This window comes from Macaca nemestrina, chromosome 1 (assembly GCF_043159975.1).
Source record: "Macaca nemestrina isolate mMacNem1 chromosome 1, mMacNem.hap1, whole genome shotgun sequence".
NCBI lineage: Eukaryota > Metazoa > Chordata > Mammalia > Primates > Cercopithecidae > Macaca > Macaca nemestrina.
Window position 1 is genome coordinate 42703176 of NC_092125.1, and position 26028 is coordinate 42729203.

At 40.1% G+C, this 26028-nt stretch overlaps 1 protein-coding gene across 3 annotated transcripts in view; it reads right to left on the reverse strand.

Moving 5' to 3' along the window:
- The window catches only part of NIBAN1 (niban apoptosis regulator 1), a 173609-nt gene that overhangs the window by 118906 nt on the left and 28675 nt on the right, over positions 1-26028 (reverse strand). The window contains exon 1 of one of the 3 annotated variants that reach the window (XM_024793703.2): positions 25641-25728. The exons of 1 other annotated variant lie outside the window; for it this stretch is intronic. In XM_024793703.2, coding sequence (XP_024649471.2) covers positions 25641-25713 — 73 coding nt within the window. In that variant the 5' untranslated portion in view covers positions 25714-25728. Of the gene's footprint in view, positions 1-13715; positions 13740-25640; positions 25729-26028 lie in introns of those variants that run through there. One more of the 3 variants, XM_071077084.1, reaches the window with a different exon arrangement.

Genomic DNA, 26028 nt, shown 5'->3' on the forward strand with positions numbered 1-26028 from the left:
TGCATGAAAATACTATGCCTGGTCCATAACATTATTTCCTTTTTCTTTTCTCTTTTAAACCTGCTTATTCTACTATTCATCTCTTTCAGCCTTCCAAGCTCTTGCCCCTCCCGATTTCCCTAGCCCCTATAACCCCTCCAAGTTTTACTTCCTTCACTAGTTATCCTTGATCTCCAGGACTCATAGTTGATTCACTAACACCACTCAAGAATATCTGATTTTCTTATCCCTAAGAAAATCTTTCTTCAAAATCTGCCCAGCCAATATCTAGCCACGGATCAACCCACCTGCCCGTTTTCCCGGCTGCTTATGGCAGGCTTCCCAGCAGTACAGAAAACACTGCAAAGCTGTGCGCTTGGCTCCACTGCAGACAAATGAGCCCCAGCCTGGGCTGGACCCACTGCTGTTCAGCAAACTTTTTCTTATCCCCATGACTATCTCTTCCACTGTTTTGTTTTGTGTGTTTTTTTTGTTTGTTTGTTTTGTTTTTTGTTTTTTTTTGAGATGGAGTCTCCCTCTGTCGCCCAGGCTAGAGTGCAGTGGCGCGATCTTAGCCTACTGCAAGCTCCGCCTCCCGGGTTCCATTCTGTCTCAGCCTCCCAAGCAGCTGGGATTACAGGCACCTGCCACCATGCCTGGCTAATTTTTTTGTATTTTTAGTGGAGACGGGGTTTCACCATGTTAGCCAGGATGGTCTCGATCTCCTGACCTCGTGATCCGCCCGCCCGGCCTCCCAAAGTGCTGGGATTAAAAGCGTGAGCCACCGCATGCGGCCTGTCTCTTCCACTTTTCAAAGCAGCTCTCACATCTTCAAACGTACCCTTAAACTCCCTTCTCCACCCTCCTTTTACTCAGACTTCCTCTTTTAAGAAAATGGAGGTATAATAAGTTTCATTTCTTTTCTATCCACCTCTAAGTTCATCTCATCATCTACTATAGTTTCCTCCTTCTGCCTACCTCAAAAGGAAGACCTCCCCAATATTTTTCTTCCAAACTCTCACTACAACAATTATCTCCTTTTTCTCGGATTGCCATTGTCTTCCTCACCACTAGTTTTCACCCGCACATGCATTCAAGTCCGGGAAAAGAAAATTACTCATCTACCTCTCAGGCAACTGCCCTCTTTTTTACCCTTCACCATCAAACCTCTTGAAACAATATCCTGAATCCATTGTTCTCAGATTCATCACCTCTATCCACTTCTTAATCAGTCACTCTCTCCCTTAAAAACGCAACCCCACTGAACTGCCTGTACAACCCAATGACTCCTACACGTGTGTTTGCTGTCCCAACCTCTCCTGGATCCCTGCCATATATTTCCAAACGTCTCCTGCTGAATAACTCCTTGTGAAAGTCCTGACAGGCACTTCGAACTTGCTCCCCTGTCTCAGTTAACAGATTCACCATCACCGGGGTGCCTGCCATAGAAACCTCAGAATCTTCCTTTTGGATCTCCTCCTTTAGGTGCCACAGTCAGCAAACCCTGCCCTTTGGGCCTTGGGGATCTCTCTCAAAAGCAACCTTGCCACCAATGACTGGTTCAGGCCCTTGTCTCTTACAAATATAATGACTGCAATGAGATCCTAACTTTGCCTCTAACTGCTCCCCTTTCAAACCTACTCTTCACATCACGGCAAAGGTAACGTTGGAAAACACATGACTGATCAGGTCCTTCCCCCGGTAAAAGCCACCTTGGGTTCTTCCAGGCTCTTCTCAAGTTGGTCCCAACCCACCTGTCCAGCTTCTCCTCTATCCACAGAGCCTCTTATGTGCTGGCTATGGCACATCCCCCACAGTCGTGAAGCATAGCACATCATACCTGCCTGTACTGTTCACCCTTCCTGGAACCTATAGATCCAGATAAATTCCTATTCCTCTGCAAAGTCAAATTGCAAGTCTACCTTGAAGCTTCTCCTGAATGCTCCTTATCTAATGCCTTGGTCAGAATTAATTCCCTTTTCTATGTTTATGGAGTCCTTTACCTGAACCCCCATTTTTCCAATGTCTATACCATAATGTAATATAGTGATTTGTTTACATGCCCTCTCTCTCCAGTATAGCAGCGTATTGAAAGTGCATTGCTCATCTTTGTTCCTGAGAGCCTAGAGTGGTCAGTAGCAGGCACAGAATTGATATTAGCTGTATAGTGAGTGCATTTTCCCTGTCCACCCTCCCAACATCCTCCACCATCAGAATAAAGGGAATGCACATGGAAAATTAATTTGCCACACAACTGGAACATTTATACCAACATTTAAACTTTTTTAAAAAAAAAAACCTCTAAAATTCTTTAGAAAACTCCATTTCAAAACTATTCTTTTTCTTACATACTGTGAGTTTATTATTCCTTCATTAGAGAACCAGAAAGACTACAAATAAATATTAAGTTGTCAGAAAGACTCATCCTAAAGTAATATGTTTAGCAATGCAGTGATTTAGTGTGAGACATATTGAAAACAAACAAACAAAAAAAAGACCAGTAAGTTCAGCATTTAAATAGCTGGTACAAACTGGTCTGTCCTGACCTATAGGTGAATCAAGGTGACCTGCTTGAAGCAGCAGCCTTGGATTCCAGGGAAAGAGTTCCCAAAGGTAGCATTGGAGTGTTTGATTCCTTTTCTCCAAATCCCACGTGAAGCTTACTGTTCTGTTGGAAGCAAGGCATCAAAACTACATGTTAACAAAGAAAGTTTTGAGGTGAATATTTAGATTAAGACCATGTTTATGGGGCACAAAATACTTGGTTGACTTAATCCGATTCAGTGCAAAGAGGACAATAACCACATTTAAACAGTCTGAATATCAGAAGTTATTTACTTCCTGGAAAACCAAAACACACTCAAATCTGCTTTGGAAATAATTTTAAAAGAGAGACCATTAAGAAGAAAAGAAATGAGCTGCTTTGTCATCTGTTTTGCTGTTTCTCCGGAAGGGTTTCCATGGTACTTTGGACTTGTCTCTATTAGGGTAATGGTAACAGGTGAGGAATAAAACGCAGCTGCATATTAACTCCCAAGGGGGAAATTCTGTAAACATCCTAGGTAATGAGTATAATATATATGTAAATATACAATGCCTTCTATGAGTCATTGGCTCTTTAATAATCTCCAGATAACAAAAAAAAAAATTGTTTTTAATCACAGGCACTCAAAAGTACCTTCAAGCAAAAGAAATTTCCTTTTGTGGGGGGCTGGGGGAGGGGAAGGTGTTGGGGATGAAAAGTCTTGTCTCAATTCTTTACCTAGGAATAGAAAGAAAAAATTTATAGTTGTTGTAATTTTAAATAAATAAGACCTGTCACCAAAGTCAGGGAAATGAATGGACAGGAAATGCAGCAAACTTTAAAGAGGAAGTGGGTTCGAGCCTTCAACTGGAGGACATTGAGAGGAGGAAACCTACAAGATGTGTAAAAATGGAAAATCAAGGCTCTCATCTTAAGAAACTCAGAGCCCATGACTAAATTATCAGAAAGATATGAAATACAACCAATTAACATTTTATGGCTATTTGAAGACACCATAAGACATAATAATTGACACATAATGATTGTACAGATTTATGGGATACAGAGTGTGATATTTTGATACTTGCAATGTGTAATGATCAAATCAGGGTAATTAGCATACTCATCGCCTCAAACATTTATCATTTCTTTGTGTTGGGAACATCAAAAAATCCTCTCTTCTAGCTATTTGAAAATAAATAACAAATTATTGTTAACTATACTCACTCTACAGTGCTATAGAACACCAGAATTTATTCTTTCTAGTTATAATTTTACATCCTTTAACCATCCTCTCCATATTCCCGCCACCATTCCCAGCTTCTAACCACTATTAGTAACCACTACTCTACTCTCCACTTCTATGAGATGAACTTTTTTTAGCTTCCACATGAGTAAGAACGTGCAGTATTTATTAGATATCTTAATTATTATTAAATTTGGTAGTTTATCAACTACTTTAAAATTATAAAAGTCGAAGCAAACAATAATTTTCTCCCACCAAAAAGAAATGCATTTTCTGATCTAATTATGTATAATAAAATATAAGAGAGTGGTAACCTCAGGGAAGTAAGGCATTCTATATTTTAAAATGAATGCAACTATTAAAAATATATTTGTAGGCAGGCGTGGAGGCTCACGCCTGTAATCCCAGCACTTTGGGAGGCCAAGGCAGGTGGATCACCTGAGGTCAGGAGTTCAAGACCAGCCTGACCAGCATGGTGAAACCCCGTCTCTACTAAAAATACAAAATTAGCCGGGTGTGGTGGCGGGCACCTGTAGTCCCAGCTACTCAGGAGGCTGAGGTAGGAGAATCGCTTGAATTCAGGAGGCAGAGGTTGCAGTGAGCCAATATTGCACTACTGCACTCCAGCCTGGGTGACAGAGCAAGGCTCTGTCTCAAAAAATAAATAAACAAATAAAATAAAATAAATTAGCCTGGCATGGTGGCACATGCCTGTAATCCCAACTACTTGGGAGGCTGAGGCAGGAGAATCACTTGAACCTGGGAGGCGGAGGTTGCAGTGAGCTGAGATTGCGCCATTGCACTCCAGCCTGGGCAACAAGGGTGAAACTCTGTCTCAAAAAAAAAATTTGCAAAACATATCTAACACATAAAAAGGCATCATAAGGTAAGCAAAAACAACAAAAAAGTGAATACAGACTTTTATAGAGAGAGCAATCACATAAAAGTAAAAGAAAGAACCAGCTGAGCAGAGAAGAAAGACTGGAAGAAAATATACCAAAATGATAAGTGATTATCATTGGGTAATAGGCCCATAGATAAAAATTTTTCCTTCTGTCTTTACAAAGGGCTGTGCTTTCAAGACATATTTCATTTTTGAGTGGATAAGAAAGAAATTTTCTCCAAAGAAACAGTACAAAGTAATAGCCTGCTTAGAAAGCATACAATATTTGCCCAACTAAAACTAGTACATATCATTAAGTCAGTGTGTAAAAATCAAGGCAAATGGGTGGCCATCAGCTGCCAAAGCACAGCATTATCAATTCAATAATTTCAAGAGGAGTAGTCAATCAATAGCAATCTCCAAATTAGCATCAATTCTGCCATTATTTTCAGGAACATTCAAATGGTTATAATAAGGCAATTTAGCTAAACTATGATTCTGTGCTTTGGTTATTTTCAGCATGTAGGCTGAATTTTAAAGAAGCAATAATTGTACAATAACACCAATAATGCCAATTGGGGCTTATCTGTTTCCCTATAAAAGCAAATGCTTTTTGTATTATAACACACAAGTCCTCTGAAATACAAATGTTAATTATACGCACATAATTGAGAGTAGAAGGAATTACTCTCCCCACAACTATACCCTCACCAATTACTTTTCACATCTCCTTCATTTTTTTTTAATTTTTAATGTTTGTGGGTCCATAGTAGGTATACATATTTATGGGATACATGACATATTTTGATAAGGCATATAATGTGTAATAATCACATCAGTATAAATGGGGCAGCCATCACATCAAGCATTTATCCTTTCTTTGTGTTACAAACAATCCAATTATACTTTTAGTTATTATTAAATGTACAATAAATTATTGTTGACTCTAGTCACCCTGTTATACTATCAAATACTAGATCTTATTCATTCTATCTAACTACATGTTTTTACCTATTAACCAACCCCCTTCACCTCACCCACTACTCTTTCCAGCCTCTGGTAACTACTGTTCTACTCCCGATCTCCATAAGCTCAATTGTTTTAATTTTTAGCTCCCACAAACAAGTGAGAACATGCCAAGTTCTCACTTTGGGCACCTTTTCATGTAGCTGTCTGCCATTTGTTTGTCTTCTTTTGAGAAATATCTATTCAGATCTTTTGTCCCTTTTGTTTTTTGTTGTTGTTGTTGTTGTTTGTTTGTTTTGTTGTTTTGAGATGGAATCTCACTCTTTCACCCAGGCTGAAGTACAATGGTGCAGTCTTGGTTCACTGCAACATCCGCCTCCTAGGTTCACGTGATTCTCCTGCCTCAGTCTCATGAGTAGCTGGGATTACAGGCGCCTGCCACCACACCCAGCTGATTTTTGTATTTTTAGTAGAGACGGCATTTCACCATGTGGGTCTGGCTGGTCTCGAACTCCTGACTTCAGGTGATCCACGTGTTTCGGCCTCCCAAAGTGCTGGGATTACAAGCGTGAGTTAAATCAGCTTATTAGATTGTTTCTTACAGAGTTGTTTAAGCTTCTTATACATTCTGGTTATTAGCCCCTGTCAGATGGATAGTTTGCAAATATTTTCTCCCATTCTGTCAGTTATCTCTTCACTTTGTGATTGTTTCATTTGCTGTGCAGAAGCCTTTTAACTTGATGGAATCCCATTTGTCCATTTTTGCTTTGGTTGCCCATGCTTATGGGACATTACTCAAGAAACCTTTGCTCAGTCCAATGTCCTAGTGAGTTTCCCTAATGTTTTATTTTAGTAGTTTCATACTTTGACATCTTAGATTTAAGTCTTTAATCTATTTTGATTTGGTTTTTGTATATGGCAAGAGATGGGGGTCTAGTTTCATTCTTCTGCATATGGACCTCCAGTTTTCCTAGCACCATTTACTGAAGAGACTGTCCCTTCTCCAAAGTATGCTCTTGGTACCTTTGTGGGATATAAGTGCACTGTAGATATATGGATTTATTTCTGGGTTCTCTATTCTGTTCCACTGGTGTTCCATGTGTTTGGTTTTATGCCAATACCATGCTGTTTTGGTTACTATAACTCTGTACTACAATTTGAAGTCAGGTAATCTGATTCCTCCAGTTTTGTTCTTTTTGCTCATGATAACTTTGGCTCTCCTGGGTCTTTTGTGGTTCCATATAAATTTTAGGATTGTCTTTTCTATTTCTGTGAACAATGTCATTGGTATTTTGATAAGGATTGCATTGGTAGATTGCTTTGGGTTGGGTGGAATGGACATTTTAACAATATTGATAATTCCAACCCATGAACATGGAATATCTTTCCTTTTTGTGTGTGCCATCTGCAATTTCTTTCATCAATGTTTTATAGTTATCATTGTAGAGATCTTTCACTTCTTTGGTTAATTTCTAGGTATTTAATTTTATTAGCATCTACTGTAAGTGGGATTACTTTCTTGATTTCATTTTCAGATTGTTCACTGCTGGCATATAGAAATGCTACTGATTTTTGTATATTGATTTTGTATCCTGCAACTTTACTGAATTTGTTTATCAGTTCTAATAGTTTTTTTTTTTTTGGTAGAGTCTTCATATTTTTCCTAAGATAAGATCATATCATCTGCAAACAAGAATAATTTGATGTCTTCCTGTCCAATTTAGATGCCTTTTATTTCTTTCTCTTGTCTGGTTGCTCTAGCTGGGATGTCCAGTACTATGCTGAATAACAGTGATGAAGCGGGTGTCCCTGTTGTGTTTCAGATCTTAGAGGAAAGGATTTCGGTTTTTCCCCATTCAGTATGATACTAGCCGTGGACCTGTCATATATGGCTTTTATTGTGTTGAGGTATGTCTCTTCTATACGCAGTTTTTGGGGCTTTTATCACAAAGGGATGTTGAATTTTATCAAATGCTTTTCAGTATCAATTGAAATGATCATATGGTTTTTGTCCTTAATTCTGTTGATATGATGTATCACATTGATTGATTTGCATATATAGAATCATCCTTGCATCTCTGGGATAAATCCCACTTCATCATGATAAATGATCTTTTTAATGTTTTGTTGAATTCCATTTACTAGTATTTTGTTGAGGATTTTTGCATCAATATCCATCAACAATATTGGCCTGTAGTTTTCTTTTTTTGATGTGTCTTTGTCTGGGTTTAGTATCAGGTAATACTGGCCTCATGGAATGAATTTGGAAGTATTTGCTTCTCTTCTGTTTTTCAGAATAGTTTGGGTAGGATTGGTATTAGTTCTTTAAATGTTTGGTAAAATCCAGCAGTGAAGCTATCAGGCCCTGGGCTTTTCTTTGCTATATATTTATTACAGCTTTGATCTCATTACTTGTTATCAGTCTGTTCAAGTTTTGAATTACTTCATGGTTCAATATTGGTAGGTTGTAGGTATCCAGGAATTATCCATTTCTTCTAGGTTTTCAAATTTATTGACATATAGTTGCCCATAGTAGCCGCTAATGATCCTTTGAATTTCTGCAGCATTGGTTGTAATGTTTCAGTTTTCAGGTCTAATTTTATTTGTGTCTTCTCTTTTTTTCTTAGTCTGACTAAAGGTTTGTCAATTTTACTCATCTTTTCAAAAACCCAACTTTTTGTTTCATTGATCTTTTGTGTTGTTTTTTCATTTCCATTTCACTTATTTCTGCTCTAATCTTTATTATTAATTTGCTTCTGTTATTGGCTGCTTATTATAATATCTGGGTACTCTAGTGTTGGGTGCATGTATATTTACAATTGTTACAACCTCTTACTGAATTGACCCCTTTATCATTCTAAAATGACTCTCTTTGTCTCTTTTTATAGTTTTTATTTTGAAATCTATTTTATCTAAGTACAGTTACTCCTGCTCTTTTTTGGTTTTCATTTGTATGGAACATCTTTTTCCATCCCTTTATTTTCAGTCTATGCGAGTCATTATAGGTGAAGTGTATTTCATATAGGCAACTAATCATTGAGTCTTGTGTTTTATCCATTCAGCCATTCTATGTATTTTGATTGGAGAGTTTAGTCCACTTACATTCAATGTTATTATTGATAAGTAAGGGCTTACTCCTGCTATTTTGTTATTAGTTTTCTGATTGCTTTTTGGTCTTCTCTTCCTTCTTTTCTTCCTTTCTGTCATTTTATTGGTGAAGAGGATCTTTCTCTGGTGGTGTTTTTAATTTCTTGATTTTTATTTTTTGTTTGTTATATGATTTTTTATTTGAGGCTACCATGAGGCTTGCAAATAGTCTCTTATAACCCCTTAAACTGATGACAACTTAACACTGATTGCATAAACAAACAAGCAAAGAGAAAACTAATAAAAACTCTATACGTTAACCTCATCCTTTTAACTTTCTGTTAATCTACTTTTTAATTTTCTGTTGTTATATTTATAGCTTATTATATTGTCTATGCCTTGAAAACTTATAGTTATTATTTTTGATCAGTCCATCTTTTAGTCTTTCTACTCAAGATGTGAGTAGTTTACACACCACAATTACAGTGTTTTATAATATTCTGGCTTTTTCTGTGTACTTACTGTTACTAGTGAGTTTGAACCTTCAAATGCTTTCCTATTGCTCATTATTGTCCTTTACTTTCAGACTGAAGGACTCCCTGTAGCATTTCTTGTAGGACAGGTCTGGCATTGATGAAATCCCTTAGCTTGTCTAAGAAAGTCCCTATTTATCTTTCATGTTTGAAGGGTATTTTTGCTGGATATACTATTCTAGGATACGAGGTATTTTTTTTCCCTTCGGTACATGAAATATGTCATGCTACTTTCTTCTGGCCTGCAAGGTTTCCACTAAGAAGTCTGCTGCCAGACATATTGGAGCTTCATTGTATGTTTTTTATTTGTCTGTTTGTTTTTGTTTTTAAGACGAGTCTCAGTTACTGTATCGCACAGGCTGGAGTGCAGTGGTGCAATCTCTGCTTACTGCAACCTCCACCTCCTGGGTTCAAGTGATTCTCCTGTCTCAGACTCCTGAGTAGCTGGGATTACAGGCATGCACTACCATGCCCAGCTAATTTTTGTGTGTTTTGTAAAGACAAAGTTTCACCATGTTGGCCAGGCTGGTCTCGAACTCCTGACCTCAAGTAATCTGTCCACCTTGGCCTCCAAAAGTGCTGGAATTACAGACATGAGCCACCACACACAGGCTCAGTAGTATGTTATTTATTTCTTTTCTCTTGCTTCTTTTAGGATACTTTCTTTATCCTTGACCATCAGAGTTTAATTACTGGATGTCTTAAGATAGTCTTATTTGGGTTAAACCTATAACCCAAGTAAGGTGTTCTATAACCTTCTTGCACTTGAATATTTATATATTTATTGAGGTTTGGAAAGCCTTTTTATTATTCCTTTGAATGAACTTTCTACCCCTATCTGTCTGTCTACCTCCTCTTTAAGGCCAGTAACTCAGACTCGCCCTTTTGAGACTACTTTCTAGATCTTCTAGGCATGCTTCATTCTTTTTTCTTTAATCTCCTCTGATTGTGTATTTTCAAACAGCCTGTCTTCAAGCTCACTAATTCTTTCTTCTGCTTGATCAGTTCTGTTATTAAGGGACTTTGATGCATTCTTCAGTATGTCAATTACATTTTTCAACTCCAGAATTTCTGCTTAATTCTTTTTACTTATTTAAATATCTTTGTTAAATTTATCTGATAGGATTCTGAATTCCTCCTCTCTGTTATCTTGAATTTTGGTGAATTTCCTCACAACAGCTATTTTGAATTCTCTGCCTGAAAGGTCAAATATCTCTGTCTCTCCAAGATTGGTCCCTGGTGCCTTATTTAGTTCTGGTGAGGTCATATTTTCCTGGATGGTCTTTTTTTTTTTTTTTTTTTTTTGTTTTGTTTTTTTTGTTTTGAGACGGAGTCTCGCTCTGTCGCCCAGGCTGGAGTGCAGTGGCGCGATCTCGGCTCACTGCAAGCTCTGCCTCCCGGGTTCACGCCATTCTCCTGCCTCAGCCTCCCGAGTAGCTGGGACTACAGGCGCCCACAACCGCGCCCGGCTAATTTTTTTTTGTATTTTTAGTAGAGACGGGGTTTCACCGTGGTCTCGATCTCCTGACCTTGTGATCCGCCCGCCTCGGCCTCCCAAAGTGCTGGGATTACAGGCGTGAGCCACCGTGCCCGGCCCTGGATGGTCTTGATGCTTGTGGATGTTCATCAGTGTCTGGGCATTGAAGAGTTAGGTATTTATTGTAGTGTTCTCAGTCTGGGCTTGTTTGTACTCCTCCTTCTTAGGAAGGCTTTCCAGGTATTCAAAGGGACTTAGGTGTTATCATCTAAGTTTTTGGTCACTTCTGCCATATCTGCATTAAGTAATGCTGTGGCTCTTATGGATTCATAGAGATACCACCTTGGTGGTCTTGGATAAGATCCAGAAAAAATTCCTGGATTACCGAGTAGAGTCTTGTTCTCGTCCCTTGCTTTCTCCAAAACAAATGGAGTCTCTTTCTCTGTGCTGAGCTGCCTGGAGCTGGAGGAGGGGTGACACAAGCACCCAGTGGCCATCACCACTGGGACTATACTTGGTCAGACCTGAAGCCAGGCACAGCACTAGGACTCACCCAAGGCCTGTGATAACCACTGCCTGCCTACAACCTATGTTTGCTCAAGGCCTTAGGGCCCTACAATTCGCAGATAGCAAGATGAGCTTGGCTTGTGTCCTTATTTTCAGAGCGGTGAGTTCCCCCAGGCTCTGAGCAGGTCTAGAGATGCCATCCTGGAGCCAGGACCTAGAGTCAGAAACCTTAGGAATCTACCTGGTGCTCTATTCTACTGCAGCTGAGCTGGCACCCAAGCCACAAGACAAAATCTTTTACACTCTTCCCTCTCCTTTACGCAAGCAGAAGAGTCTCTCTCTGTGGCCACCACAGTTGGGAATGTGCTGGATCATACTTGAATCCAGCACAGCTCTGAGTCTCACTCAATGCCCATGGCAAGTACTGCCTGGGCACTGTTGATGTTTATTCAAGGCCCAAGGGCTCTTTAGCCAGCAGGTGATGAATCCTGCCAGGACTGGGGCCTTCCCTTCAAGGTAGCAAGTTCCCTTCTGGCCCAGGATGTCTTTAGAAATATCCTTTGGGAACTAGAGGCTGGAATAGGGGCCTCAGGACTTTGCCTGGTCCCCTATTCTACTGTGGCTGAGCTGGTTTCCAAGTTGCAAGACAAAGTCCTCTTTACTCTTCCCTCTCCTGAAGCAGAAGGAAGGAGTCTTTCCAGGAGATGCAAGCTGTGCTGCCTGGGGTTAGGGGAGTGGTGATGCAAGCACTCCTTTGACCACCCCAGCTGGTGTGTTATTGGGTCACATGTCCCCCAAGTCCACTGGCTCCAAGGCCAGCACAGCACCAGGACTTGCCTAGGAATTGCAGTCCTTGTGGTCTAGACTGCCTTTCAAGTTTATTTAGGACCCTAAAGTACTTTAGCTTGCCAGCACTCAGGTTCTGACCACTGGGTGGGTGATTCTCCCCTGGCTAGGGCTTGTTTAAATGCTCCCTCCATGGGTGTCAGCTGAGTTCTTCCTGACATTGCTTTCCACTGTAACAGGGCAGCACTGAGTTCCAATGCAAAGTTCCTGTGCTCTCCCTCCCCCAAGCGTACAGATCTGTCTCTGTGCCATGCGACCACTGCCAGGGGATGGAAGACCAGGTGGTATAGGCAATTCAAGACTGCCTCTCCTACCCTTTTTGTTGCCTCTTTCAGTGATAGGAAGTTAAAAACAGGTACTGTAATCACCTGATTTTTGGTTCTTATAAACGTGATTTTCTGTGTGAATAGTTGTACAATTTGGTGTTCCTGCAGGGAGGACAATCGCTGGAGGCTTCTATGAGGCGATCTTGCTCTGCCCTAAGTCCTCTTCATTTTCACATGACGCACACCCACCCTCCCATCCCCTTGTCCCCACCCTATTCTACCTGCACACATACAAATGAATGTAAGTGGGGAAATAACCCAAATGTAATGAGAAGTATAATAAACATGTAAAATACAGTCACTAAATCATTTTTCTTAACAGTTTCATTACATTTGGCTTTTGACTAAAATAATTTCTGTTCCTATCCATGATTTTGGTGTCATACTGCATGTCCACAGAAAATCCCTTCCTTGAAATTCCAGCCAGTCCTTTTCTAAATCCCAAAATACTTTATTTTTCTTGTCAGTGTTATTAAAGTATAATTTGCATACAAAAATTTCACCAAGTTTAAGAGTAAAATTCAATGAGTTTGACACATATTTATAACTATACAACTACCACACAATCATGAAATAAAATATTTTCATCACACCAAACACCCAATCTTAAAAAAACAATTCAGGCCATCTAAAAAAAAATTGCTTTCATTCATATTCAAATATTCAAGTACCCCAAAATCATAATGTTTTAAATGCTTCTAAACAGTGTTGTCCTATGACTATGTGAGATTTAGTAAGTCTAGTTTTTTCTAAAGTTTGAAAGTAAGGTCTATGCCACTTTTTTTTTTTATATAAATAGCAACTTCCTAGAAGATTCTTTTCACCTCAAAAAAAAAGAAGATATATAAATTTTAAGGTATTCAGTTTTTAAGCCATAAAACTCACTTGTAAGATTTTCCCTCTGAAAGTATGTCGTTTTTTCCTCCACCACATGAGTTGTATTCAAATTTTGGGGGTTTTTTCTTAATGTAACAATAAAACAAGAACTAGCTAATTATATCAGCTCCACTAACGTGTGGTCAAAAGTGTTGTTAAAGTGTATCTGATAGATTAAATTATCATGAAGTGTTAGTAGGAGGATTTGTTAAAACTTCTACTGAACAGTGTGCTTGATGCTGTAAACATCACATTTCATCATCTAACCAACTGTAAGCCTGCAACTAGCAGATTAGAACAGAGACAACCCTCTTAGTAACAACAGTAAGACCAACAACAGGAATGGAGAACACTTCCATCCTAAGAGAGCTTCCAAAGGATCAGCACATCAGCTCCGAGTTGAAGTTGCCCTGTTCATGCTCCAATGACCTCACTGGCAGAAACAAGAGCAACCGTCATGTTTACCTTCCATGTGTCTCTCCCAGACTTTTCAGGACCATCCAGTTTGCCAAACTTTCCTTTATCCTCTTTCACAACTTCCTGCTCATTGTTTCTTTTACCAATAAGTGACAGGAGAAAAACAGATAAGGTATGACTCAAATCTCTCCATCTTGCAAATGATCAGCAATGAAATAAGTCTTCAGAGATTAAACTCTAGGTACACAGCTGTGAGAAATGTTTGAAATCTGCTCAATTCAGATTGAAGGCTGCCACAACATAGAGAGATGTATCTATCAACCCTCTTCTGGAAGATGAGGAGACTGACAGTTTAATTTCTCCTGGCAGGTTTCCCACGTCTCTATTTGTAGGGCACACTCTGTAGCACAGGGATGCCTGAAATGAGCATATTCAAAGTGTTAAGAAGGAAACTGATTCAAAGGGGGCAAGTTATGTAATTTCATTGATTTCAACATATGCTTTCCTGTATATACGAGGAGATATGATTTATGAAATGTGGACCATCAAGAGGTAAACCAGACAAGAAAATCATAAGACACCCATTAAACGAACTCCTAACTGGTACATGTAGTGGGTAGAAGGGAGCAAGGGCGAATATGACCATGACGCTTCTATATATAATCATACAACCACCAACTTGGAAAACAGAGCTTAGGGCATGGATACTCCTGCGTCAGCCTCCCTTCTGGCAGAGCCCTTTGATAAGATGATTGTGGTCACCAAATGTACATTATGGTTTTATGACACATATTAGTGTACATCGTAAAACCAGAGCCATAAAGGGATGTAGTTCAACCAATTAGTCTTAAGTGCTAGATAAAATACTTCAGCATGAGGCAGATGAGTCTGCAGGCACATTTTAAAGAGAGCATGTTTCATTGTTTCTAAGTGCACTTTTTCTTTTTTCTTTTTTTCTTTTTTTTCTTTTTTTTTTTTTGGAGACCGAGTCTCACTCTGTCACCCAGGCTGGAATGCAGTGGTACTGTGTCAGCTCACTGCAACCTCCGTCTCCTGGGTTCAAGTAATTCTCCTGTCTCAGTCTCCCAAGTAGCTAGGATTATAGGCACCCATTACCATACCCGGCTAGTTTTTACAATTTTAGTAGAGACGGGGCTTCACCATGTTGGCCAGGCTGGTCTTGAACTCCTGACCTCAGGTGATCCACCCACCTCGGCCTCCCAAAGTGCTGGGATTACAGGTGTGAGCCACCGCACCCAGCCTTCATTTTAACCTCTCTATATTATGAGTATGTATTTAATCATTGGGGTCTTATAACTGCCTTCTACTAGTTGCTATCATGATGTAGTTGCATGTGTACAATCTTGGTCATTTAAATTTAATTTCCATTTTATATGTCTTTACATGTAACCCACCATTGAAACAAAAAATTATTGTATAAGTAGAAAAGCATAGAAATGAAGTTGGAGGATAAATTTGATATTAGTGAAATACATATTTTTCTCTAGAAGAATGACCACAATTCCATATTTTATTGCAAAGCAGCAATCAGTTGTCTTACAGGATCTATAACAAAAGGTAAATGAAGTTGAATCGCATTTTGCTACACAGACATGTGCAAAGAATTGTCTACCTTATGCCAAGCCATACAAGAAAGCACGCAAAAGTGCCAAATATCCCAGAAGAAATGCAGGAAATGTCAAAGCAGTAAGAAGCCAGTATGATCAACTCATGTGTAGCACAGCACAATCATTAAACATAATTGACAGCACTTTTTTCTTAAAGGTACATAAAATAGTGGTGTACTTACAATTGAGGTCATGTTCACATCAAATACTAGAGTCAAGTTTGTCTTTAGGACCCTCTCCATGGTTCTTCCTTCCTCCAGATGTCTCATATATGACCCAGCTATTTCTGCACATTAGTGTTACTCCTCCCAGGGCTACTAATATTTGAAACATAGCATCTAATTATAAAACAAGTTATGTACAAGGCTGGTTCAAGCCGTAAAAATGTTTTGCATTATTCCTTGAGATGATCTAGAACAGCAGTCCCCAACCTCTTGGCACCAGGAACAGGTTTCGTGGAAGACAATTTTTCCATGGACCAGGGTTGGGGTGGCAGATGGTTTTGGGACGATTCAAGTGTATTACACTTATTGTGTACTTTATTTCTATTATTATTACATTGTATTATATAATGAAGTAATTTTACAACTCACCATAATGTACAATTAGTGGAAGCCCTGATCTTATCCAGCACAGTCTATAAAATACTAAGGACAGGAAAAGTAATTCAAAAGGGCCCTGCCCTGAGAAGCCACCAGTCTGACCTATCTTAATTGCTACATTTTCCACAAAGCCCTTTTGGATCCGCCAAACCACCTGTGATCTCTCCTTCCCTTGAAACCCCTTCTCTGGTATTTAAGAATCTCCAACCAATCCCCTGCTATGAACCAGGGATAATACTGGGCACTTCCACATACATTTATATCATTTACTCCACACCACATCTTCATACACAAATAGGGCCTCCATAGACCCCTGGGCATGTAAGAAAACTGATGCTCATAAATTCATATCCATGGCAAATGCCTTGTTAGGAAAAGAAATGTAGTTCTATCAACTTTTGCATCTGGGGCTATTTCCATCAATATCACAGCAGCACCCACTTCATCTTATTATTATTTGTGTGGTTATCTTGCTTTCTCTATTACAATGACATTTTAAAACAAGAATTGAATCTTACACAGTCTAACATACAGTTTCAACACTTGCTGTAGAAATGTCTGGTTTGTAGCAGGTACTCAAATAATGTTTCATAAGAAAGTTGTTTTCCAAGTATTCTGGTGAATGCCAATGCTGGTTCACAATGATGGGGGTCTGAGAACCAACTGACCTCCCTGACATTGTGTGAAGCAGGAACATATCGAACCCTTACTGGAAGTTGGAAGAAGAAGACGAAAGCTGTGAAGGATCTCAGAATGCATATGGGAAATCATGGGTTCAAGAAAGAGGCAATAAAAGAATGGAATCAACCTAGGTGCCCATCAACATTGGATTGGATAAAATGTGGTCCATATACACTATGGAATACTACACAGCTATAAAAAATAACAAAATTATGTCCTTTGCAGCAACATAGTTGCAGCTAGAGGCCATTATCCTAAGCGAATTAATGCAGGAACAGAAAACCAAATACCACATATTCTTACTTATAAGTGGGAGGTAAACATTGAGTACTCATGGACATAAAGATGACAACAATTGATATTGGAAACTACTAGAGAAGGGAGGGAAGGGGGCAAGTGTTAAAAAACTACTGGATACTATGCTCGCTATCTGGGTGATGGGATCAATTATACCCCAAATCTCAGTATTATGCAATATACCATGTAACAAATCTGCACATCTACCCCTTGAATCCAAAATAAGAGTTGAAATTGACCTGGTTCAGTGGCTTACACCTGTAATCCCAGCACTTTGGGAGGCCAAGGTAGGAGGATCACTTGAAGCCAGGAGTTCAAGACCAGCCTGGACAACACAGTGAGACTCCATCTCTACAAAAATAAATAAATGGCCAGGAGCAGTGGCTTACGCCTGTAATCCCAGCACTTTGGGAGGCTGAGGCAGGTGGATCATGAGGTCATGAGTTTGAGACCAGCCTGGCCAATATGGTGAAACCCTGTCTCTACTAAAAATACAAAAATTACCCGGACGTGGTGGCACATGCCTGTAGTCCCAGCTACTCAGAAAGCTGAGGCAGGAGAATCGCTTGAACCTGGGAGGCGGGGTTGCAGTGAGCCAAGATCACCACCAGCTTGGGAGATAGTGAGACTCCATCTCAATAAGTAAATAAACAGCCGGGCATGGTGGCATGTGCCTGCAGTGCCAGCTACCCAGGAGGCTGAGACAGGAGGATGACTTGAGCCTGGGAGCTCAAGGCTTCAGTGAGCCGTGGTCATACCACTGCACTCCAGCTTGGGTAACAGAGCAAGAACCTGTCTCAAAAAAAGGAAAATCAAGTTGAAATTTATTTTTAGACCATCATTTAATAGCAGAGAAATTATTTTTTTTTTAATTTTAGCAAATGTCATATACTATGGCTGTCGTACAATCAAAGCTTCTGTCTTTGAGGTAGAGATTTTCAGAGGGAAATAAAAAATAAGGTCCGAGACAGGGAATGGTGGTTCACCCAGCACTTTGGGAGGCTGTCATCCCAGCACTTTGGGAGGCTGAGGTGGGAGGATCACTTGAGTCCAGCAGTTTGAGACCAGCCTGGGCAACACAGTGAGACCCTGTCTATACAAAAAGAAATTAAAAAGCTGGGTACAGTGGCATGCACCTAGTCCCAGCTACTCAGAAGGCTGAGGTGGGAAGATCACTTGAGCCCAGGAAGTCAAGGCTGTGGTGGGCCATGATTGTGCCACTGTCCTCCAGCCAGGGTGATAGAGTGAGACCCTGTCTTAAACATAATAATAAGATCCAGCAAAAAATAGGAAGGGGAAATAATCTAATGTTGATCTCATTGAGTTTGGAAGGTCTAAAGCAAGCAATATTTAATACATAGAAATATATTTTTATTAAAAAACATGTGAAAAGAAAACGGGGAGCCGGGAGTGGTGGCTCACGCCTGTAATCCCAGCACTTTGGGAGGCCGAGGCGGGCGGATCACAAGGTCAGGAGATCGAGACCACAGTGAAACCCCGTCTCTACTAAAAATACAAAAAATTAGCCTGGAGCGGTGGCGGGCGCCTATAGTCCCAGCTACTCAGGAGGCTGAGGCAGGAGAATGGCGTGAACCCGGGAGGCGGAGCTTGCAGTGAGCCGAGATCGCGCCACTGCACTCCAGCCTGGGCGACAGAGCGAGACTCCCTCTCAAAAAAAAAAAAAAAAAAAAAAAAAAGAAAACGGGGATGAAAATCTGCAAAAATTCAGACTGGCTTGATCAACTTTGCTCACAGTCCTAGGTACCTGGGAAAAAGAAAGCCTAGTTGGGTAAATTTCAAGGTCTGAATCTAGGGACACCAACTAAGTCAAAAGTCATGGGTTTTTTTCTTTTTTCTTTTTTCTTTTTTTTTTTTTTTTAGCTTGGCCTAAAATCCAGAAAGAAAAACAATCCTTTTCCAGGAACTTACATAGCTGAGAGAGCTCAACTTGAATCTCATGTTAGAAGAGTTTCCCTAGGACAAACGGGTGACAGGCTCACAGATGAAGGCAAATGAAGACTAGTGAGAGAGTTGCAGGATTTCAGAGCTGACAGGAACCACAGCTATTATCTAATCCAACCTTTTCTTATGATAGATGCAAAAAACAGGGGAAAACTAGCGTCTATTGAAAGGTTTACACTTATGCTAAACTAATTAAGTAACATGAGCTTGCCACTCAGAACTGACCTCATCCAAATATAACTGTGTTCCCAGATTCCATCACCAGACCATGAAAGCCGTATGTACTCAAAAGGAGTGCATATGTGCTCTGCTTGGACTATGATAGATTCTGGAATCGGAGGATCCTGAGGGAGAAAAGAACAACAGGAGAACTCACAGATTCCGGGAGTGTAGCATTAGCAGCAGACAGTCTCCCTGGTTTTGATCCCCTGGAGAGTGAAAGAGCGAGCTTTCCAAGGGAAGTGGGGAGGAAGAGCCATCCAAAGGAGCTCTCTGTCAGGCCTCATATTTCTCATGTTCCTGTATTGTTGCCTCCTGGTGAGTTTTCTGTAGCTGCTATAACATATTACCATAAACTTCATTGCTTAAAAGAACAGAAACTTACTCTGCAGTCCTGGAGGCTAGAAGTCTAAGTCAGTATTACTGGGATGAAATCAAGGTGTTAGCAGGCCCACCTGCCCTCTGGCAGGGCCATTTCCTTCAGAGAGAGAGAGAGAGAGAGAGAGAGAGAGAGAGAGAGAGAGAGAGAGAGAGAGTGTTATGGAGAAGTAATCTAGTTTAAAGCTTAATGTTAGATTTAATGTTTGGGTTGTTCATTCATAAAGTTGACATTCAATGTCAACTTCAAATGGTCATTTCTTGGTTTAAGAAAATGTATAAAGTTATTGGAAGAAGGCTAGTAATAAAAGCATATATTACAAGTTCCATGGATTAGGACCTGACATCTTTGGGGAACATTCTTCAGCCCACTACCCCACATTAATACAAATCATCCCCATGATTAATATAAGTGTTTTCAAGTAAAGAAACTGAGGGACTTATATGAAGTCACACTCCAAGACTCTTCTCCATCCTATCCCTTTCCTCCTTTCCTCCTTTCTTTCTTATACAGGCACATTTCCTTATAAGAAATTAATAAGTTCATCCAAGGAAGCAATAAATATTAGGTAATACTGATGACACCTTGGTATTCATTGCTGACTTCTGTTAATAGCCGGATTCTTTTTTTTTTTTTTTTTTTTTTTTGAGAGACGGGGTCTTGCTATGTTGCCCAGGCTGGAGTGCAGTGGCTATTCATAGATGCAATCACAGTGTACTACAACCTTTAACTTCTGGGCTCAAGCAATGCTCCTGCCTCAGCCCCTGACTAGCTGGGACTACAGGTGTGTCCCATTGTGCCTGGCCCTTAGTAGCTAATCCTAAAAACACTCTTCAGATGGTTCTGGAAGTCATACAACCTTCTATTGTCCCACTAGAACCCTTCCACTCCAGAAAGTGGAACTTATTACTTCTCCCTTTCTTCTCCACACCACCGCAAAGAAAAGAATATGTATATTGTTTGCATATTGCTTGGTTCATTCATCACCTTAATAAATACTTCTTAACTACCTCTCATGAGCCAGACACTGTGCAGCTCTTTGGAGACATAAAGATGAAGGGTGGGGCTGATGCTTTCAACAAGTGTAGCAGAAATGGAGAATTGCAAACACAGTAAATGTGATGAAGATCATAACAAAATGAAAGCAGGTGTGGGCAAAGCTAAAGCCAAGGAGCAACACGTTGAGGAGTGAGCTCAGGTTCTTGAAATACAAAGAACCAGTTTCAAATCCCAGCGTGCCACTGATTTTCTTACTGTGTGACTGTCAGCAAATTACTTCAGCTCTCTGAGCTTCACTCTTCTCACCTGCTAAGTGGAGATGAAGACCACCCACCTTAAACAGCTACGTGAGAACTAAAGAGTACAATATATGCAAAGCAGCTGACCCACTGCAGGCGCAAGGAGCATCTGAGTCCGGGTGAGGGAGGGGGAGCTTGACAGAGAGCTAAGGCTTGAACTGAAACTTAGCAGGCAGGTAGAGGTTTATCAGGCCAGTCGAGGCAAAGGCTAAAAGGATGAGGTGATTAGAAAGAAACTCACAAGATGAGGCTGGAGAGGTGGACAGAATCTCTGGTCATGGAGATTAACAGGGAGCCAATGGATACCTACTACTGGGGAAGTGACATGCTCATATTTGCACAGATATGTCAAGAATGATTTGGGGAACACACACAAAATGAGAGTTAAGAGATCAATTACAATTTGATATGAAGCTTGAAGTCAGGCAGTGACATGGAAATGAATAGGAAAGAAGGAATATCAAAGACATTTTGGAGTTAGATTTACTATTTAGTGGTGGGTTGTTTGTGGCAGCTAATGGAGAGGGAAGAGAGAAGGATGTCTCCAAGATTCTCGAGTTATGTCTACCTAATCACAAAACAACTAAGATTCTCAGTCTTTCTCTTTTTTCCTTTTTCTTTCTTTTTTTGTCTTCCTTTCTTCCTTCCTTTAGTCTTTCTTTTCTTTTTCGCTCTGTCTCTCTGTGTTTTCTTCTTTGTAATCAAGTCATATCTTTTTCTGTGAATCAAAAAAAGCAAACTGGGACATAAATACAAAAGTATGTTTACCATATTTTTCAGCTTTCAAGTGGTTGTTTTGACATCATGAAGCCACTAAAAATTTATTTTTAAACACTGTTACGCTTTCTATTCAGAAAATTTAATGATTCTAGGGGAATTCTCAAGTTAAAGTATACTTCTAATAAGAAACTACAGAGTGCTGAGAGGCATAAATGCCAAATATAAATACAATTTTAAAGATTGTATTTATTATATAAAGATAATTCTCATTGACATTAGTAAGATTGTATTTATTATATAAAGACTGTATTACTAGGGCTTGCTCCAGTAATCATAGCCAATATCCCATGGCCAGTGGATAAACTACATCTTTAAAAGCTGGCTTCAGCAGCTAAATTGAGTTACTTGGGGTCGGTTATGTTATGAAACATCCATTGGCTAATTTATTCCTGAAGCAAATTGACTACCATTCCATCTGGAAAGAATGAGGGATTATTTTGACTTATTTGAGAATTTTGCTTGTCTTGCCTTGATTAGCATTCATTCAACATTCAACAAATGTGCACTGAGTTGCTACTACGCACAAATGTACTAGAAGCTGCAGAATTACAAAGAACACAGTTTGGTACTGACACAAAGGTGAGATACAGCATATTTAGTACAAAGCAGAATGCACTGGGCACCACATCAGTGCCATAAACAAGGCTCTCTGAGTTTAAGAGAGTGACACTTCCAGGGGGAGTAACTGGAGGCAGAAACAAAGGTAGAAAAAAATCTTAGGCAGAGACAACTGCATAAACCAAAAAGGCAGAAAGTGACGAGGCCAAGGCTTCTCCCCTATTCCTACTGTCCCCACAATACAGCATGCTCCTTGTCACCAAGGTTCCTCTGCAAGTTCCTTCCTTTTTCCTTCTGCAGGTCTCAAGTCAAACATTACTCCCTCTGAGAAGCATCCTCTTTTTAGATAGAATTTTAGTTCCCTTTCTGGAATTCACAAAGCCCATTCCGGACACATTTTAAATGCATTTATCACATAATATTTAAGAATCACTTAAAGCCCCTGGATTGCCTGGTTTTAAGTCTCTGCCTTGCCACTTGTCACCAGAAAAACTGTAGGCAAGTTATTGAACTTTCCTGTGCTTTGCTTTCCTCATTTAGGAAATGGAGATATTGATACCTAAAGAACTGGCTAGGATTACATGAGTAAGTTATGTCAAGGGCTTACCACTGTACCTACCAAGGTCAGGGCTCTATAGATGCTAGCTGCTATCATTATTCCATACTTAGAGCTCTGTGTCCCATACTAGATTGCATACCTCTGGTGGGTAGGGATAAATCCTATTCATCTCTGTATCTCCACTCTCCATTATGGCATTTGGAAAATGTGGAATAAATTAAAATTTTCAGTGACAAATATCTGGTTCCGGGTGTGTCTCAGAATATCTTCAGGAGAAAATATCCAATAAGCAAATGGTGATTTTGAATTTGAAAGACTTTAGACTATTTCTGGGATGAGACAAAACCAGTGAAGAGGCAAAGTCTCCAGATACAGAATAAGAGGGAATAGATGAAGGGGTCAGGTCCTGGGCTAAGTGGGGATTCTGGCCAGACACCCTGTGCCCTGAAAAAGGACACTGTGGGTAACTAGCTTCCCAGAGACCATATTGACAAGAGACCTCAGGAGCCAAAGCCTCTAGATTGCCGGCACCAGCAGAACCGTGGCTGCACCTCAGAGGCTAAATACAATCTCCACTTCCACTTCAAAACATCTAGTTTTAACAAATCAGTGATTATAAATGGTAGCAAGGAAGCATGATAGTAAATAAATTCCTTCAAATTATTTTAGCAGGCCTGGCAGTAATGTGGAACTTTTTTAATTCCTCAAATTGTATAATACCACAGACTTCTCCCATACCACTCAGCTTTGAGTGGCTTTAAAATATAGGAAAGAAAACAATCTACAATGTGTTGATTTTAAATTTTTTTCTGATGAAAGCATAGTAACAAGTATATAGTACCCTAATTTGTGTAAATTAGTATACCACAATGTATTTTGGTAGTGGGCTAGGGGGAAAACTAGTGTTGTCTTAAAGCCTTCTGATAATAATACAATTCCTATTAACTTCCTATGAGCATTTCACAAGGAAGTCAAGCAAACCACTTGCATAATACATTTTTTTTTAACTTTTCTCATTAGTTCTGTGAGTAAAAATGCTCAGGCACACTCTGCATTCTCAGTTAATAGATGAAATAGATAACCGCTGCAAAAATGTGAGGAGGACCATTCTATTTCTTAGCGGGAAAGGTATGGTGAAATCATCAACATTTCGTCACTCGATCTGCTTGAGACCTGTTGAACAGGTTGACTCCCTACATCTCCCAGCGGGTTAAGGGGGCAATGTGCCGCAAACAGGGACAACAGAGAAGGCATCCGGACACACGTCAGTCTATCCTTTCTTATATTCCAATTATTTTCCAGTTCACATTATGGGAAAATTTGATATACATTGTATTGACTCTGAACATCACTTAGGACAGTACCCAAAGCACTTCCAGTTTTAACAAATGGAAGGAGGAAAAAGAAAGGAGAAGAGTTTGAAGAGAGAAGAAATTAAGGAAAGTAAACTAAAGCAATTGAAGCTATTTGGCAATCCTTTCCCTCTCAACTCGAAGTCCTATTCTAAATTAGGAAAGTTAAACACCTAAAATGTCAACACTTTCATTTAAAGAATGTGAGAGAGCCGGGCGCAGTGGTTCATACCTATCATCCCAGCACTTTAGGAGGCGGAGGCAGGTAGATCGCTCGAGCTCATGAATTTGAGACCAGCCTGAGTAACATGGCAAAACCCAGTCTCTACAAAAAATACGAAAACTAGCCGGGCATGGTGGCACCTGCCGGTAGTCCCAGCTGCTCAGGAGGCTCAGGTGGGAAGGTCACTTGAGCCTGGGGAGTCAAGGCTGCAGTTAGCCGAGATCGCACCACTGCACTCCAGCCTGGGCTTATACAAAGCAAGACCCTGTCTCAAAAAAAAAAAAAAAAAAAAAAAAGTGGGAAAGATCCCCTAGATCTCCTGAATTTAGATCCCTGGGGGCGTGAGATGGAGGAGCATAACACATGTATCTTACAATGACAGTTGTTTTACTTTGTTTAGTAAATGCCAATGAGAAGTGTTTCCCTGTGTCCCATGCCAAGTAATAACACAGATTGATGTCTGTGGTCATGTTTCTGCAATATTCTCAGAGATGCAGCTACAGCCGGGGTTCAGTAACAGATCAGCTGCTCAGAGACAGAGGAGACCATATTTGCCCTAACTTGTAATAAGTTTTTCAACCACTCATTCTGCGGCTCTCTGACTAATCTTGACTCAACCTCCCATAGCTAATAGCCCAATAACAGAAACTACCTTAAGACAATGCATAGTATCATAATTGTGCCTACAGTTTTTTAAAAAACAAATTGAGTAGACAATTTAAAGTTTACTGAAGTCTTTGAGTTATCATTTACTCAAATACACACAAATTATTGATCTGCAGAATAATTTCTCAGGGAGCTGATAGGTCATAATGAAAGTTATACAGACCAAGAAACACAATAATAAACTATCAGAAAAAGAACTTGGTAAGTACTGTATCTTTCCACTTCCTGTGTGCACTAAAGTTATACTTTTTTTAGTCCATTTAGTTGTTTTCAATTTAAAAGAGATACAATTTGTGGGTTATAAAATACAAAAACCGCTTTGGACCACATCTCTAGTATAGTAGGAAGAACACAGATGAAACTGACATTAGCCGGCCGGGCGCGGTGGCTCATGCCTATAATCCCAGCACTTTGGGAGGCCGAGGTGGGCAGATCACGAGGTCAGGAGATGGAGACCATCCTGGCTAACACGGTAAAGCCCCGTCTCTACTAAAAATACAAAAAAACTAGCCGGGCGAGGTGGCGGGCGCTTGTAGTCCCAGCTACTCGGGAGGCTGAGACAGGAGAATGGCGTAAACCCGGGAGGCGGAGCTTGCAGTGAGCCCAGATCACGCCACTGCACTCCAGCCTGGGTGACAGAGCGAGACTCCGTCTCAAAAAAAAAAAAAAAAGAATCAGGTTCCTCCTGGACGCTGCCTGCTGATGTGCCTACCTAACCGGCCACATTCAGCTCTGAGGCAGTGGCTGATAGGAGCACTCTCACACTCACCTTGTAAGTCTGCATTGACAACGCAGCCAGCCCTGTGGTTTCTCACATCGAATATGAGAAAAGGCACCTCCATGTGACTCGAAAATCAGGATGTTTCAGAAAAATCCTCAATTATTCTTTCCAAGAAGAGGAAAAAGTAATAGACAAAGAGAAAAACAGAAGAACATCAGTGGGGGAATGAGAGCTTAGCATTTTGCTGTTTTGGAAAGTGATATCTCTTCTTATAATCTAAGATGTCTATAAAAATGATTACGTTTGGGTCATAAACCCCTTTAACAATCTGCTGAAAGCTTTGGATACCAGAAAGAAAAACATAGTAGACATAAAATTCTGCTCCTTCCAATTCCCTGACCTGGAGTCAAGACACTTTGATTTAGATGTCTGTGAA